At 57.0% G+C, this 14,210-nt stretch overlaps 5 protein-coding genes across 5 annotated transcripts; 1 reads left to right on the top strand and 4 right to left on the bottom strand.

Moving 5' to 3' along the window:
- Nucleotides 1-1,502: 1,502 nt before the first annotated feature.
- On the bottom strand, nucleotides 1,503-3,388 carry ACO1O0_005971 (serine hydrolase domain-containing protein; the record flags this gene model as incomplete). Its single annotated transcript, XM_083195376.1, has 3 exons — nucleotides 1,503-2,349; nucleotides 2,406-2,679; nucleotides 2,851-3,388. 3 exons carry the CDS (start codon nucleotides 3,386-3,388, stop codon nucleotides 1,503-1,505), a joined length of 1,659 nt encoding a protein of 552 aa, XP_083048392.1.
- An 895-nt stretch (nucleotides 3,389-4,283) lies between these two features.
- Nucleotides 4,284-4,829, bottom strand: ACO1O0_005970 (acyl-CoA N-acyltransferase; the record flags this gene model as incomplete). The annotated part of the gene is made up of 1 exon (XM_083195375.1): nucleotides 4,284-4,829. One exon carries the CDS (start codon nucleotides 4,827-4,829, stop codon nucleotides 4,284-4,286), a length of 546 nt encoding a protein of 181 aa, XP_083048391.1.
- Nucleotides 4,830-5,750: 921 nt separating this feature from the next.
- On the bottom strand, nucleotides 5,751-7,694 carry ACO1O0_005969 (uncharacterized protein; the record flags this gene model as incomplete). The annotated part of the gene is made up of 5 exons (XM_083195374.1): nucleotides 5,751-6,624; nucleotides 6,676-6,759; nucleotides 6,814-6,917; nucleotides 6,961-7,119; nucleotides 7,200-7,694. The coding sequence occupies 5 exons, from the start codon at nucleotides 7,692-7,694 to the stop codon at nucleotides 5,751-5,753; spliced, it is 1,716 nt and encodes a 571-aa protein (XP_083048390.1).
- A 2,460-nt stretch (nucleotides 7,695-10,154) lies between these two features.
- On the bottom strand, nucleotides 10,155-11,666 carry ACO1O0_005968 (uncharacterized protein; the record flags this gene model as incomplete). Its single annotated transcript, XM_083195373.1, has 1 exon — nucleotides 10,155-11,666. The coding sequence occupies one exon, from the start codon at nucleotides 11,664-11,666 to the stop codon at nucleotides 10,155-10,157; it is 1,512 nt and encodes a 503-aa protein (XP_083048389.1).
- Nucleotides 11,667-12,333: 667 nt separating this feature from the next.
- ACO1O0_005967 (uncharacterized protein) lies at nucleotides 12,334-13,958 on the top strand (the record flags this gene model as incomplete). Its single annotated transcript, XM_083195372.1, has 4 exons — nucleotides 12,334-12,599; nucleotides 12,652-12,925; nucleotides 13,003-13,583; nucleotides 13,643-13,958. 4 exons carry the CDS (start codon nucleotides 12,334-12,336, stop codon nucleotides 13,956-13,958), a joined length of 1,437 nt encoding a protein of 478 aa, XP_083048388.1.
- Between the last annotated feature and the right edge of the window lie 252 nt (nucleotides 13,959-14,210).

The raw sequence follows: 14,210 nt of genomic DNA, 5'->3' as shown, positions 1-14,210 counted from the left end.
CTAGTGAGGCGGGAGGGGGGGCATGTCTCGGCCAAGTGCTATTCCTGGACACTCTTAGACGCCCGTGTGGTCAGGTGGCTTGAGACAAACGTTGGGGAAATATAATCATAGGCCTGCCGAGCAAATAGAAGCGAGTCTATGATTAATGTTTGTCTGCTGTCTGCAGTCAAGTGTCTGTGCGGCTGATTTTGGGAGGAAGTTACAGACCAACAAGTGCCCCAAGCTCAGAGAGTCGTCACAGTGTGGTTGTTGGATAATGGGAAGATGACGAGGCCATGAAGGAGGGGCTCAGGTCAAAGAATTCGGGTTCAATGTTGTCACGGATACCAGGATCGCTCTACCAAGTACGAACCTCCATAGAAAAGAACATGAACCAAGAATGCCATCATCCCCCTCCTGACACTGAGACATCATCAATCGATGCCTGGCGGGGTTGAGCGGCCGCTTCAGTCCGTGCAGAGGATACCAATCCATGCACAATTGCATCCTGATTGCGTCTGAGCGTCAGGCTGGCTAGATTAAGATCATTCCCATAACCTTGGATGTAATATGCGTCAGACTCAAAACGGCATTCCACGGCGTTTGCAAACCAATACCTCCATGCACGTCTCCAGGAACGGAATCCCCATCTAGTCCATCTTCATCCTCGTCGCTGTAATATTCTCCATGTGTAATCGTATGCATTTGGCAGCCTCCCCTACCCCTCATGTTGCTCAGAATATAGGGAGTTTCCATGGCTTCGAAGCGTGGAATGCCTACGAGCCTCATGGTTGCTTTCGGAGAAGAGATATCATTGCAACTCATTGTCCAGGCATCCTGCAACGTGGTGGCGATATTGTTCTTCAACACCCGGCGACTGACAAGTCCCAGTCCTTCACAGTCCTGTGTCAAGGATGCCTTTCCAGTTCCTCGTTCTTGGGTATCACCGAAGTGATATCCCTGCCCCCATGTTGATGTGACCGTGATACGGGTAACAACGGGCAGCCAACACCCAAGGTAATTCGTCCATTCTTAAGCATGTGTGGGACAACCACTGCGTCGGGAACATGTGTGGTACCGTGGTACCCCTTGTGGATTGGGGAGCAGGAAAAACGCCTTTCTAGAATTTTCCAGTCCTGTTCATGCTCCGTTGGTTGATCAGAACGACCTCTATTATTAGACGAACATTCCAGCAGCGTCGTCAAGGTTACGTGTAAATGATGCATCATTTCTTTTGGACCCCCCTTGAGCTAGACTGACTCCTGAGACTATTATGCCTACAGTGAAATACTTAGTAAAGGGTCTACGCATGGCGCAGGATATTAAGAGAATGTGGGCGTCTCAATCAAATCAGAGCTACTCCGACGGCACCACTCAGCAGTAGTTGCTTTACACTGGTCGTCTCAAGTAGAACAAATACATGTAATCTTCAATTCATTCAAACAAAAGGAGTTCCAACGTCGTTTCCTACTCGTACATATCCCCACTCCACTTACATACGTATCAGTGACTGTGGTTCAATCTCACCCATCGACTCTCTTAAACACGGATCCAGAAAACGATCGCCTCACACTCTCCACCCGTCCATCAACAATCTCAAATACAAACTCATCGAGATTCTCCGCAAACCCCGTGACGAACCAAGTGATGCAGTCGTCCATGAATATGCCCCTCCCAATCGCAGGCTTCGTGTGCGTCTTCAGCGGCAGCGTCTCGCGCCTGGAGCGGAACGCCATGCTCACGCGCCCCTTAACGGGGTGCAGACTCGTTGTTGCCGGGGACGAGTTGGTCGGGTATAGCCGTACGACGTACTCGGTCCCCGGGGCCACGGGGCTGACCCAGACGGTGGAGCGCGTGTCGGCGCCGTCCTCGAAGAGTGACTTTACGCGCAGACCGGGATGGTCGTCGTCCACGACGAGGGTCAGATTGGTCTGCTCGTTCTTCTCGTCCACAAATGTACCGGCAAAGTTTGTGACGGCGTTCTCGGCGGCAGCGGCCTCGGCGGCCGGGAGGAAGACGCTGCCGACAATGTCCCGTAGGGGGAACCGCTCGTCGCCGGCGTACGGCCCGACGGCCAGGAGGGAGTATCCGATGCCGTGGTCTGAGGAGAGGGCGAAGCCCCCGCTATACCCGGTATTGGCACCCATCTTGGTGTAGAGGTCGGAGAGGCGGGTGCGGTCTGAGCCGGGCGAGACGGGGAGCTGGAGACGGTTGATCTCCCATGGGGCGCCGACGAGGAAGGATGGGGATTCGGTTGCGCTATGAGGCTTCATCCAGCGGCGTGTCTCCGTGGAGGGCAGAAGCTCCGAGTTCAAGATGGACAGGCCAATGGCACGCAGGTCGGCAAGATTGGTGTAGATGCCACCGGAACTGCATGGATTGTCAGGGCAAGGGAATGGGGCGGGATGGGGATTGGGGCGACTTACGGCGCTGAAACTTGATTGTCATAGCCCCACGAGGATTGGTTGGTGTTTCCAGGAAGGATAACGGCGTTGATGTCCTTGTCAGTTGACTTGTATGAGCCAGTGGCGTTCAAGCCGAGGGGCTGTGAGAGAGCGCTCTTGATGGCCTTGTCATAAGGCAGACCCGTTATCCGTTCGAGGATACGGCCCAGAGTGATGAAGCTGGCATCTGAGTAGATTGCGGTTTGGAAACTGGGCATGACGGGCCGCTTCTCGTCGCGCATCCACCGTAAGAAATCTGATCACGTATAAGTGTGAGACTAGGCAGGCAGATTGCATTAGCTAGACAGGACTCACCCTCGTTGTTGCACCCCTTGGGAGTATCCCAGCATTGTGTAGAGACAGCGGCTAGTGAATGTTAGCAATTAACTGTCGCGACGTATCAGTGAAGCCGCAGTGAGGTACTTACGGGCACCGCCAATACCCGCTTGCTGCGACGCGAGTGCGCCGACGGTAATGTCCTCCCAGCGGATGTTGTCGAGGGGATCCGTCGTCTTGTTACTTGACAGTTCGGGGATATACTTTGTCACGGGGTCGTTGAAGATGCCGTAGCCACTTGTGGCAAGGAGCGAGTATACCGTGAAGAGCTTGGACACGCTGCCAATGCGAGAGATTGTGTGCTCGTTGAAATCACCAGCAGTCAATGTGTCCTCCATGGCCGAGCCAACGTGGTAGTACGTGTAGAGGGAGGCATTGGTGGCAGTTGAGAAGACGTCAATGGCAAAGACCGAGTGTGTTTTGTTTAGGTAGCCCTCGGAGAAGAGGTCCTCAATCTGCCCCGGAAAGTCCTTTTTGGCGTTATGCAAGGTCTTGGCCGAGGAGATGTCAAAGGTCGCCGGGAAAGACGGGCCAAAGATGGGACAGTCGTTGACAGGTGTAGTTGCAACAGTTCCCATGGCAAGCGACATGGCTGACAGAGCAGCCGCTGCGTAGAGTACCGCACTCATGATGGACAAAGCGATGATGAGGATGTATGATGAGTTTGTTTTGAGCTATATTGGATCGGTTCTTCATATCAGCCGCGATGAAGCAATTCTTTTATATCCTTCAATGAGTACAGAGCCCATGTGCCACAGCCATGATGCGCCAGCATCCGCCCATATTGATGATCGTAGGCTAGACTACCCGTTAAGGCGACATGGAGCGCTGTGTGAGATTGGGGTCGCCAACGCCGCGCCATTGGAGCCGCTGGCCCTATCACATCAGGAGCCAAAAGGCGGGAGGGATCTGGGTGCGTCAGTGCCTTGGGACCTCCGCGTGGCCATGCAATGAAGATCATTCCCAATATTGCCTGACTGGGCGCTGGCACCAATGACAGGTGCTTCCATTGCGGCAAAGTGAACGGAATGCCTACCCAAGCCATCCCATGACAGCATAAATTCCACGCTGTGTACCAAATGCAGTTGCGCAATGTCGAGCCATCCTGCAGGCGTGCCGCCGTCTCACCAGCTTAGACGCGCGATCAAATAAGACTCATGCATTTGCGATGTAGTACTACTAAGAGCTTGGGGGGTTTGGGCACACGTTGAGAACTCAAGGCCAGCCAGCCCACGCAATAACTGGGATAGTACGTAGATGTAAATGACGACTGTGCCACCTGGGCGTTGTTACGCCTTGCTTCTAAAAATCGATACCCGCCCGGATCTGAAAGAGTACTCATGATGAGTAGTGACGGTGTTTGGCCGTCCCAAGTATGTAGTTCAACTCAAAGATGGAGAAATAGGCAGCCAAGATATACCATTCCGACATTTCTCATCTATATACACAACAAAGTATTCATATCAAGAAACCATTCACAACCTCCAACTAACGCCGGCTATCGCTCTCATGCACCCACGCATCTCACAGCTCCTTCACCAGGACGCTAAAGTACAAATCGTCGCGCAGCGCCTTGCCGTTGACCAGCTGCTCGTAGGGGAACGGCTTCGTCTCGTCCGTCTTGGTGTAGCCCCGGCGGACGTACCAGGCGATGAGCTCCTCGCGCGGGAAGATGACGTTCATCTCCATCTTCTGGACGCCAAATACCTTGCGCGCATACTCCTCGGCCTCGGCGAGCACCTGGCGGCCGATGCCGCCGGCCTGGCGCGTGGGGTCGACGGCGAAGAGGCCAAAGTAGGCGAGCTCGTCGTCGCGGCGCAGGATCTCGCAGCACGAGGCCAGGCGGCCGGTGTCGTCGTAGGCTGCCAGGATGACGCCCTGGGGCTCGTCGATCTTGGCGCGCACACCGGCAGCATCGATGCGCTCGTCGGCGACCAGGTCGGCCTCAGTGGTCCAGCCAGCGCGACTGTCATCGCCGCGATATGCTGAGCGGACGAGCTTGAGGATGGCGTTGACGTCGTCGTCACTCGTCGTGGCGACGCGGAATGTGAGGGGCGTAGCGTGGGGCATAATGTCTCAGTGTGTGTGTCTGTGTAATGTGGTGATGGCTGATGAGTGACTGATAAGCGGCGGATGAGCGGCGGATGAGCGGCGGATGAGCGGCGATGCCGTGCAAGGAGTTCCCAGGACGGGTATTAAAGAGCGTTGCTAATGAGTGAATCGCTTGATTGAGTACAATCGACAATGGCTGATCGTGAGCATCCGGAAGGCTAAGCCGGCTTTTCATAGGCGTAGCGGCGATATCGGAGATCCGGCGACAGGCCATCAATTTTTTGACGCGTTTCAGCCCTGTCATTGCGCCAACACAGGTGGGTGTGGGTGTGTATGACTCGAGGCTTCAACCTCCACCTTGATCATGGTCGTTATTGTCAACCACGCACGTTGTGATTATTGTTTCCTTTTGGCCATGAATCCTCGACGGAGAGCCGGCCATGCTCAATGGCCTGTACATCGTTCATCGTGGGGATCTGAGGCCCAAACGCCTCAGCCAAGCCCACGCTGGGCAGTGGCATGACTCGGGCCCCTTCGCCATCAGGCGACACACTGCCGTTGAAGGCACAGCGCCATCCCGACCGACCCGCCACTCCGAGTCTCTGTTCATGTCCCCTCGGCTTCTCCCGCTATTGACTCCACTTGTCGTCCCGGGGATTGCTCCGGTGGTTTGCGGATGCATTATCAAGAGGTGATCACCGCTATTACCCCACGCATCAGACGATGAGAGATTCCAATACCGAGGTTAATACATCAGGCATCACCCAGCCACAGGCAAACCACCCCTGACAAAAGTACATATCAAAATTGGGGTATTAAGAAGGTTATTTATATCAAGTCTTCAATGAAATCCTCCTGCATCAGTACTCATTAACCCGAGAGTGGCAACACGTCATTAACCCGACGGCGTCAACAATTCATTAACCCCACCCTCATCGTCTACACCGACGCCGTTGAGTCCATCGACGTCCGCCTTTCCTTGACAAACTTTGGCCATGTGTTGGTCAGCACGAGGTACTTGATACTCGCCTCGGCATCATCGAACACGGTCTCGTTGAACTCTTCAGGGATCTCGCCCCAGTACTGCACGCGGTCGAAGGTGGAAACGTCGGAGGCCACGATGCCCGTCTCGGAGCTCCCGTCAGATGATCTCGAGCCGGGTGCCTTGGTGTCGTCGGGCATCGCGAACGGCGTCGCTGGATCCACGCTTTGCTTGTCGCCATACAGCACGCGGGCGGGCGCCTCGAAGACGGCCTCCAGCTTCTTGAGCGTCGCGCCGGGGAGGTTGACCTGGAACTCGGCGTCGCGCGAGCTGATGTAGTCGGCGTAGATGCGCAGGGCGCGGTTGAATCGCTCGCGCACCAGCTCCTTGCTGTTGGCAATGTCCTCGGCGATCTTCTCCGGGCAGACCGAGCTGCGGCTGCTGCGCGGCGGCAGCATCGACTTGAACTCGGCGACGCTGGTCAGGAAGGCAATGTTCTCGCCCGAGAAGTCGCGCAGGGCCGAGAACTGCAGCAAAGGTCCGGGGTTGCGCTCCAGGACGTGCTCAAGGGCGCCCATGGTCATGATGCTCTCGTTGGAGCGGGTCGTCTTGATGGATCCGTCTGTCGACTTCCAGCCCGAAACGGCCGAGTCGGCCATGGTGGTCCCCGAGTTGACGGACTTGGCTCCGTTGCCAAAGGCGTACTTGTTCTTGGACTCCCACTGGGCGATGGTGTCGAGGGTCTCCTGGCGCAGGTTCTGGTGGCGGATGACCTCCCAGCATGGTAGGAAGATGGTGAAGATTTCAATGACCATGATGGACACAGCAATCCTGAAACAGTGAGTGAGAATTCTGACGCGGGAGGGCGGACGATGAACTTACCACTGGGGGGGGATCCAGTACCGGTTGACCTTCTCCATGGCTGGAACATACAGGGCAATCAACCACATGGGTGACGCATGCAGACTACATTCGTCAGTGACCACAGTCTCCCGGCAGCAATGCAATAACGGCACTCACCTGGCCACGCAGCACACGAGTGTCTGGAGTCTCCATCCCTGGGTATCGTGGATGCCACGCGACTGCCACAGGATAGTGGGCGCGACGATCCATGCCCAGAATATCTGCCAAAAGATGGACGGCCACCTACAGCCCATGTTAGCTCACCCATTGGTCCATCTCGAACGTCAGAGACACGAACCATTCCCAGCCGCGGCCCATCTCCATTTTGCGCTCCATCGCGTCGCCAGTCACCTCCGTCCCCGGAATGCCCCACGAGCTATGCCACTTGCGCGAGATGACGAACATGAGGACCGTGAGAAACACCTGTGAGCGGGCCATCGTCTGTTAGCCAAAAAAAAACCCCAGCCGATAGAGATCGGAACGCGCCGCTCGGGCGAACCCACCTGGAACAGCATTCCAGCACCGACCAGGACGAACACCTGGCGGATATAATCCAGACGGCGGAAGCGGGCAAGCAGGCCCTTGGGCCTGGCACCACTGGGGGGTTGCTGCTGGCCGGCAACCTTCTCGTACTCGACGAAGCGCCTCTGGGCGCGCGCGACGTGCAGGAAGCGGGTGTTGGAGGCGTGGAACAGCGCGATGCCCAGGGGCAACCACGTGCTCATGATCCAGTACTCGGCGTCGCCGGGCATGACGGGCCCGTAGGCGTAGCCCAGCTGGACCGAGATCCAGTACAGGTGCAGGAACCCGACGGCTGACACGGACAGGGCGATGCCGCGGATGCGCAGGACCTGGCTGTCGCGGCGGCAGTACAGGAAGACGGCGCCCGCGACGATCAGCAGCGTCCACAGGCCCGTCAGCACGGAGAAGAAGGTGGCGACCCCATCGGTGCGGACCGAGACGTCCGTTTCGTGGGTGAGCCCAAACTCGGACCCCATCTCGTCCGTGGGTAATCCGCAATGTTTGTTAGTAGCAGAGGGCCAAAAAAAAAAAAAAAAAAAAAAAAGGATAGACTGAGAGAGAGAGCGTGAGTACTTCGTCGTGAGCGGAGGTTCAAAGGAGTGTCGGTAAATCGGGGAGCGCCCTTGCTGCCGTGGGCAAAGGGGGCCGGGGAAAGGTAGGGGGACCTCGCGATGTTCTTAAAACAGCATCTCTGGCGACGGAGCAAAAGGAAACGGCCCCCACCACCGGGGACGATGATGATTGCTGACGGTCGACCAGGGCGTAGGCGAACACCTGGGAGGCTAGGGATGCAGGGCGTTATTGTTTTTGCTTTTCACCTGAGCCATCGTTGGTGGGGAGTCCACTTGCTCCCAGATGTCTGGGACTAACCGGTCGGCAAAACAATTTCGGGGGCCCTCCAGGTCTGCTGGAGCTGAGTATGAGTATGGCGTCGCTGTGCCAGCGTCCGAGACAAGTCTTTTTTCTTTCGGACTGACAGCAGAGCTCAACTGTCTGCGGTACTCCTGCTACGAGTATATGGTCGATTTCATCACATCTAGCGGGTGTAGCATCGCAGGTCCAGAGCACTCCAGCAATACCAAGTAACATGCCTATATTCGCACAATCCCTCCACTCGAAGAAGCATTCAACGTCCTCCATCTCTCTGGCAGATGATGGCGCTCGGCACCTAGCACCAGTTCGGGGCGGAGCCGGTCGATCATCGGGGGGCACAACGGGCGTGTCATTGGCAGGATGTAGCAGGGGGGAGCTCCGGCAAGGCGTCGGCAGAGACCCTAGCCCCGGGGCTAAGCAGGAGTTGACCGTCATGAGCCATTGGGCTGGGGCTGGGAAAAGAAAGTTCAGAGACAAATGTCGTTGTTCCCGCTCGAGCAAGTTTTTTTTTTGGAGGGTGGTTCGGTTGGAGGTGAGTGAAGTCTTAAAAGTGCATATGCTAGTAATATCAATGAGATGCTTGCAATATTGAACACATCTTGGGAAACATGTTTGTCGGCATAGAAAACATCTCCCTGATCAATAAGACGGAAACTTTCTGCTCGAAGCCCGTCAGCACTATAATCCAGCACCCGCGTTAGCAACAAGTGATGCCAAGACCCCAATTTCCTACGGCAGCCAACTCGCCGAACACCTTGATGGCGAATTGGCGATAACCTCCAACAAGGCCGGAACATCAACGTCCCGCAGAAGCAATTTCCCCATCATGACAAATATCCCACGATTAGAAATTTTAGCGCTGATGATAGCCGAGTCGGGGGGAGGGAGGGGGGTCCTGTCCACCACCGCTTATATCTATCCCTGTAGTTCCGATCTCTCGGGGCAGACTCTTTAGCCTCGCGACGGGTGACGAGTTTTGTGAGCCACTAGCAGTGATATGCATACTATCAGCATGAGATGTTACCATCTCGAGCTGGTCCGGGTTTGGGGGGCCACAAAGATGTGACCCTATGTGCACCGGCTCCGCGGCGCCCGACGGACGTCGGGTGACCACTTTCAACGTCGATCGGTAATTGTCGATTCAGGCGACCCAGGCGACCACAGGCCTCGCAGGTCACCCACCCCCCGAATCATAACCGTTTCTCAACCGACCGCTTCTATGACTCTCTCCGGTCACGATCTCGGCGGCGTTGTTTGCCCATGTATCACCGTCCCTGGAACTCGACCCAAACCTCCTTTGCAACAATCTCAGCCTCCCAAAAACGGTAGGCGATCCCCCCATTGGCGTAGAAGCATCATCTTGGTCCCTTTTCCACAGACAGCGCATGCGAATCACATGATGTCTTGAGTCCCCCATCCTGCTGGGGGTGGCCGGTAATAACGCTCGGGCCTCTCGAGTGGTTCACGCGTGGCGTGGCCAGGACGGACGGACGGGGCTCGGGCGTCGAGAAATTCTACCAGTACGAAATACCGAGTACGGGATCTCGTTGCTGGGCCAGTTTCCCATGAGGATCTGCGTTGATAGTTTGGGGGCAGTTCGTAGCCGTGATCGAGGTCTTCGCCCCTGGGTCCCTGGCAGTCCTGTCCTGAGTCAAAAGTTGGGTCGATCTGAGTCTGTCGGACCCAAGACAAAAGCTTGGGCTTAATCTCATCCACGCGCAAGTACATAGTGAAAGTGCGCATCCGTAAACGAATATATTTTCCCATCACGTTCGGTGTCCACTGCGGTCCGAAAGTGCACAGACAAATGACAGAACAATTTCCGATCTCTGAGGGACTGCAATCGTCTTAGTCCTCTTAGTCTATCCGTTCAACCCGACGATTTGGATTCGATTGAATAGGACGGCTATCACGGCACTAGGAGTATTAGTTCCGGGCTCTAGCGTTAGATTATACTAGTAGAGTATGCATCGATCTTGACGGATGCTTAGGTGCCGTCGAGAGGTAGTAATTCACACGGGGATCTACGGGATCTACCCCGGCCGTATCCATCAGAGACCTCCTCAGCAGTCGAGGCTATCCTTGACAAGATCCATACACCTCCTCAAAAACGCAGTCGCCTCCTCCTTCTCGATCCAGGCGTCATTGTACGCCGCGCTCAGCGACAGGCTACCCCTGAACGTCCCCAGGAACAGCCCCAGCCCATTCCTCAGCTCCTCGCCCGTCACCCAGGGGTCCGCCACCTCGACGGGCCCGCGGCGGTGCGCAATCACCCCGTCGATGCGCCCCATGCTCGAGATGGACACGGGTGCAATCTCCGACGGCGGTGGGAATGGAGGAGGCGTGGCCTGCTCCTCGGTCGGCAGCGGCGCCGTGCCCTTGGCCCAGAGATGGGGCGCCAGCGCGTAGTGGTCCCTGTCGTCGCGGACGGCCGTGTAGAACTGCTTCATCTGCTCGACGATGCGCAGGAACTCGGCCTTGTCGTCCTCCTGGCTGCGGGTGCTGGACTGGGCGGGCACCGTCATGTTGACGGTGAGCTTGTCTCCGGAGACGGAGTGGTAGACGCCCGTCGGGTGACGGTGGTCATTGTACGGCGGCTGGCAGGTCCCGCGCTCGTTGCGCAGCAGATAGCCATCTAGGCGTATGGGGCGCGGCTCTTCCTTTCTCGTCTGCAGATCGCGCAGGGCGAGAGCAAGGGCCGCGTGGAAGACGTGTGTGACTGTGGCCCCGATGCGCTTGGAGGCGGCGAGGAGGGCGCTGGCCTCGTCTGGTGGGAGGATGAGCTCGACTCTCTTGTGGACGCCCGGGGCCACAACACCGCTCTTGTGCGGTAGGCTGGCAATCTCGATGGTGTTGGAGGCGTCGGCCTCCTCGGCGGCCGCAATGCTGGCAAGGCGTTGCTTGATGGCCTCGGATGTCTCCGGGGGAACGTTGGCGGCCACGCGATACGGCGGGCTGAGGTTGTCTATAATCAGGGGGTCATCGAGTGCCGGGACTTGGTAACTGTCGCCCTTCCCCAGGGCCTCGACGGTAAGGCGGGTGTAGTTGTCAAAGAGGAGCAGGGTGCCCATGCCGTCGATGATGTCGTGGGGAGCCCGGAAGATGAGATCGCGACGGATAGTGTGCTCATCGGTGACGGCCGGGGAGATGACATTCATAGTCGGTAGAGGCGGTGCTGGGGGGTCGTTGTTGGACCATTCGGCGCCGGTCTGATTTCCAGGTACAAGGACAAAGGTCTTTTCCAACCACCCGTCGGCGTTGGTCACATACTCCTTCACCCACTTTCCGGCGTCCGGGTCCAGTTTGGTCTGGGAGGCAAGATTGGGATGCTGGCAGCGCAGTGCGATCCACGCCTTCTTCAGTGCCTGGTCCAGGTTGGCCTCGGCTTGTGCCCGCGACTGGCCCTCAGGAATGACCATCGTGAGAGACAGATGACCCGTCATGTGGAAGAAGGACCGCCCAGTACCTTCAAAGCGCTTAAACAGAGACGTATAAGCCCGCTCAGGCTCATCCAGATCACGGACCCAGCGACCGGGCTGCGTCTCGCGCCATTTGAATCTTTCGTAGTCGGCCATGTCGTGTCCGTGTGCTCGTGTACTCGTGTAATGAATTGAATGCTACCCTGTAGTCGAACGGTCAATAGATCGTGGTTGTGGTATATCAGCGCAGACTTTGTAGATAGGTATACAAGATGAACACTGGACGTCCATAATCAGACCACTAGATCAATATTTATAGCGAGCCCCCTCTCACAAGGACTTGGCTTTCCAGTCGGGGCTGCGGAGCACAAGGGGAAGTGGCATGAAGCTATGCTGCGGGTTGAAGATTCCCCGCGTGGATCGGAGAGAAAACCGCAGATTTCCCGTTGAACCAGCGAGGTTCAGGCTTGTCGGTCCGACCAAACCGGCTGTATCACGAGTGCCTAATTGAGGGGACTGAGAGTCTTGGCTCTCCCAGTACGGAGAATCGGTGATTCTTTGTGTCCAATATGCCCACTGTCCAGCCACCAGATCAACTCTGCAAATCAGATGATTGATCTCAAGGTGACGCATACTTCCGTGCCGTCTCCCCCCCGAACATGACCCGGGACCAGCGAGAGCATTTCCCCTTTTGGCAACTCACAAGAGTCGGTGAAAGGCCCTCCCCCGGAGGCTCCCCGAACCCCGATATTAACTATTTTAAGCTCCCGCCGTACTCGACACCTCTTGACCACCATCACCCGTATTGGACCTCCACCACGCCATGGCGACGACGACGCAAACTCAACAGATTGAGGCTCATGAGCTCTCCAGCCCCGTGCAATGGACCGAGCGTCAGCAGAGCCCCGACCCTGAGCCTCCACGGCCTGAACTCAATTCTGATGGCCGCATGGATCGCAAAACGACCCTCAAAGTCATGAGCGCCAGCTTCTCCTTCTTTGTCGCGGGCGTCAACGACGGTAGCGTGGGAGCCATCATCCCCTATGTCATCCGCGAGTACAATGTCAACACGGCCATTGTCTCAAGTGTGTAGGTCAATCCAACAATGCCATCTGGGGATGCCGAAGCTGAGATTGAACAGCTACGGCGCCACCTTTGCCGGGTGGCTGTTTGCCGCGTTCACCAACACCCACCTGTCCCAGTACCTTGGCGTGGGCTCGATGATGGCCCTCGGTGCCGTGTTCCAGATGGTGGCCCATGCCCTGCGCGCCTGGATGCCGCCCTTTGGTCTCTTCGTGACGACCTTCTTCCTCGTCGCCGTCGGGCAGGCGTATAATGATACACACGCCAACACGTTTGTCGCGGGCGTCAAGGGCGCGCATCGCTGGCTGGCCGTCATCCACGCCTCCTTCATGGTGAGTCCCAGCGCGCCTCCCGATCTCGCTATCCCTACCTACATAGAATATGGACCAACGTTATATGTGTATAAAAGGGTGGGTGCCTTGTCGGTCCTTTCGTGGCCACGGCCATAGCGTCTGCTGGGGAGAAGTCGTCGTGGTATCTCTTCTACACGTTCCCCGTGGGGATCTGCGTCGTAAACCTGGCCTTTGTCTGCTTTGCATTCCGCGACTCGCTGGTCGTTAGACGTGAAACGCCAGCCGAGAGGAGCAATGCCGAGAGGGAAGACGCTGAAAGGAGTGACGCCGAGGGGAGTAACCGCGAAGGGGGCAACGACGAGCAGATGGGCAACAGCACGGACGGCGGTGCGTCGAGGGGCAAGAACGCCGTGGGACTGATCGTATCGACCCTGGAGCGGCCTAGCGTGTGGCTTCTGAGCGGCTTCTACTTCTTCTACATCGGGTCACAGATTACGTCCAACGGCTGGGTCGTTGAGTACCTGGTCCAGGTGCGCGGGGGAGACCTCTCCAGCATGGGCTACGTCCCCGCCGGCTTCAACGGTGGGTGCCTCCTCGGGAGGCTGTTGCTTGCGGAGCCGACCCACCGGTTGGGTGAGCGGCGGATGGTGTTCCTGTACTGCTGTCTTGCCTTGGGCCTGCAGTTGATCTTTTGGCTGTGAGTGCTCATGGACCGTGAATGACATTGCACGGGGGGGCCTGCTAATCCGGTCCCAGGGTGCCAAACATCATCGCCGCGTCTGTGGCAATCAGTTTCATCGGCTTCTTCACCGGACCGCTGTTCGCGACGGGCATCTCCCTGGGGTCGAAGCTGTTCCCGCACGAGATCCACGCGACGGCGCTGGCGTTCGTCTTTGTGTTTGCGCAGATGGGCGGCTCCCTCTTCCCCATTGTGACGGGTGTCGTGGCGTCTCGCGTGGGTGTTGGTGCCCTCCAGCCTATCCTCGTCGGCTTGCTGGCACTGACGGGTATCGCGTGGCTTACGGTGCCGCGGCCCAAGTCGTCGCCCAACGCGGCACTCCACCAGGAGTGAGCCTAATAACGATGTAAATAGGTGGAGATGAGATGAGAGGTGGAGCGGGACTGCTGGCGGGAGATGGAATGGGGAATTGGGGATGCTCGCGTGGCAACGTGGAGTTGGGACGGTCTTGTAGCCACTCATCGTACGATCACGTTCTTAAACAGCATGGTTCTGCACCTGGAATTAAGCATGTTAGTCGGTATTCGATTTGAAAACCCTGCTCTCTCGTGGGCCGTGGCTGTTGGCGATATGCGGCAGTTGATT

The sequence above is a fragment of the Amphichorda felina genome (genome assembly GCF_050947745.1).
Source record: "Amphichorda felina strain 45539 chromosome Unknown scaffold_6, whole genome shotgun sequence".
Classification (NCBI taxonomy): domain Eukaryota; kingdom Fungi; phylum Ascomycota; class Sordariomycetes; order Hypocreales; family Bionectriaceae; genus Amphichorda; species Amphichorda felina.
This window is presented reverse-complemented; position numbering and strand designations above follow the sequence as displayed.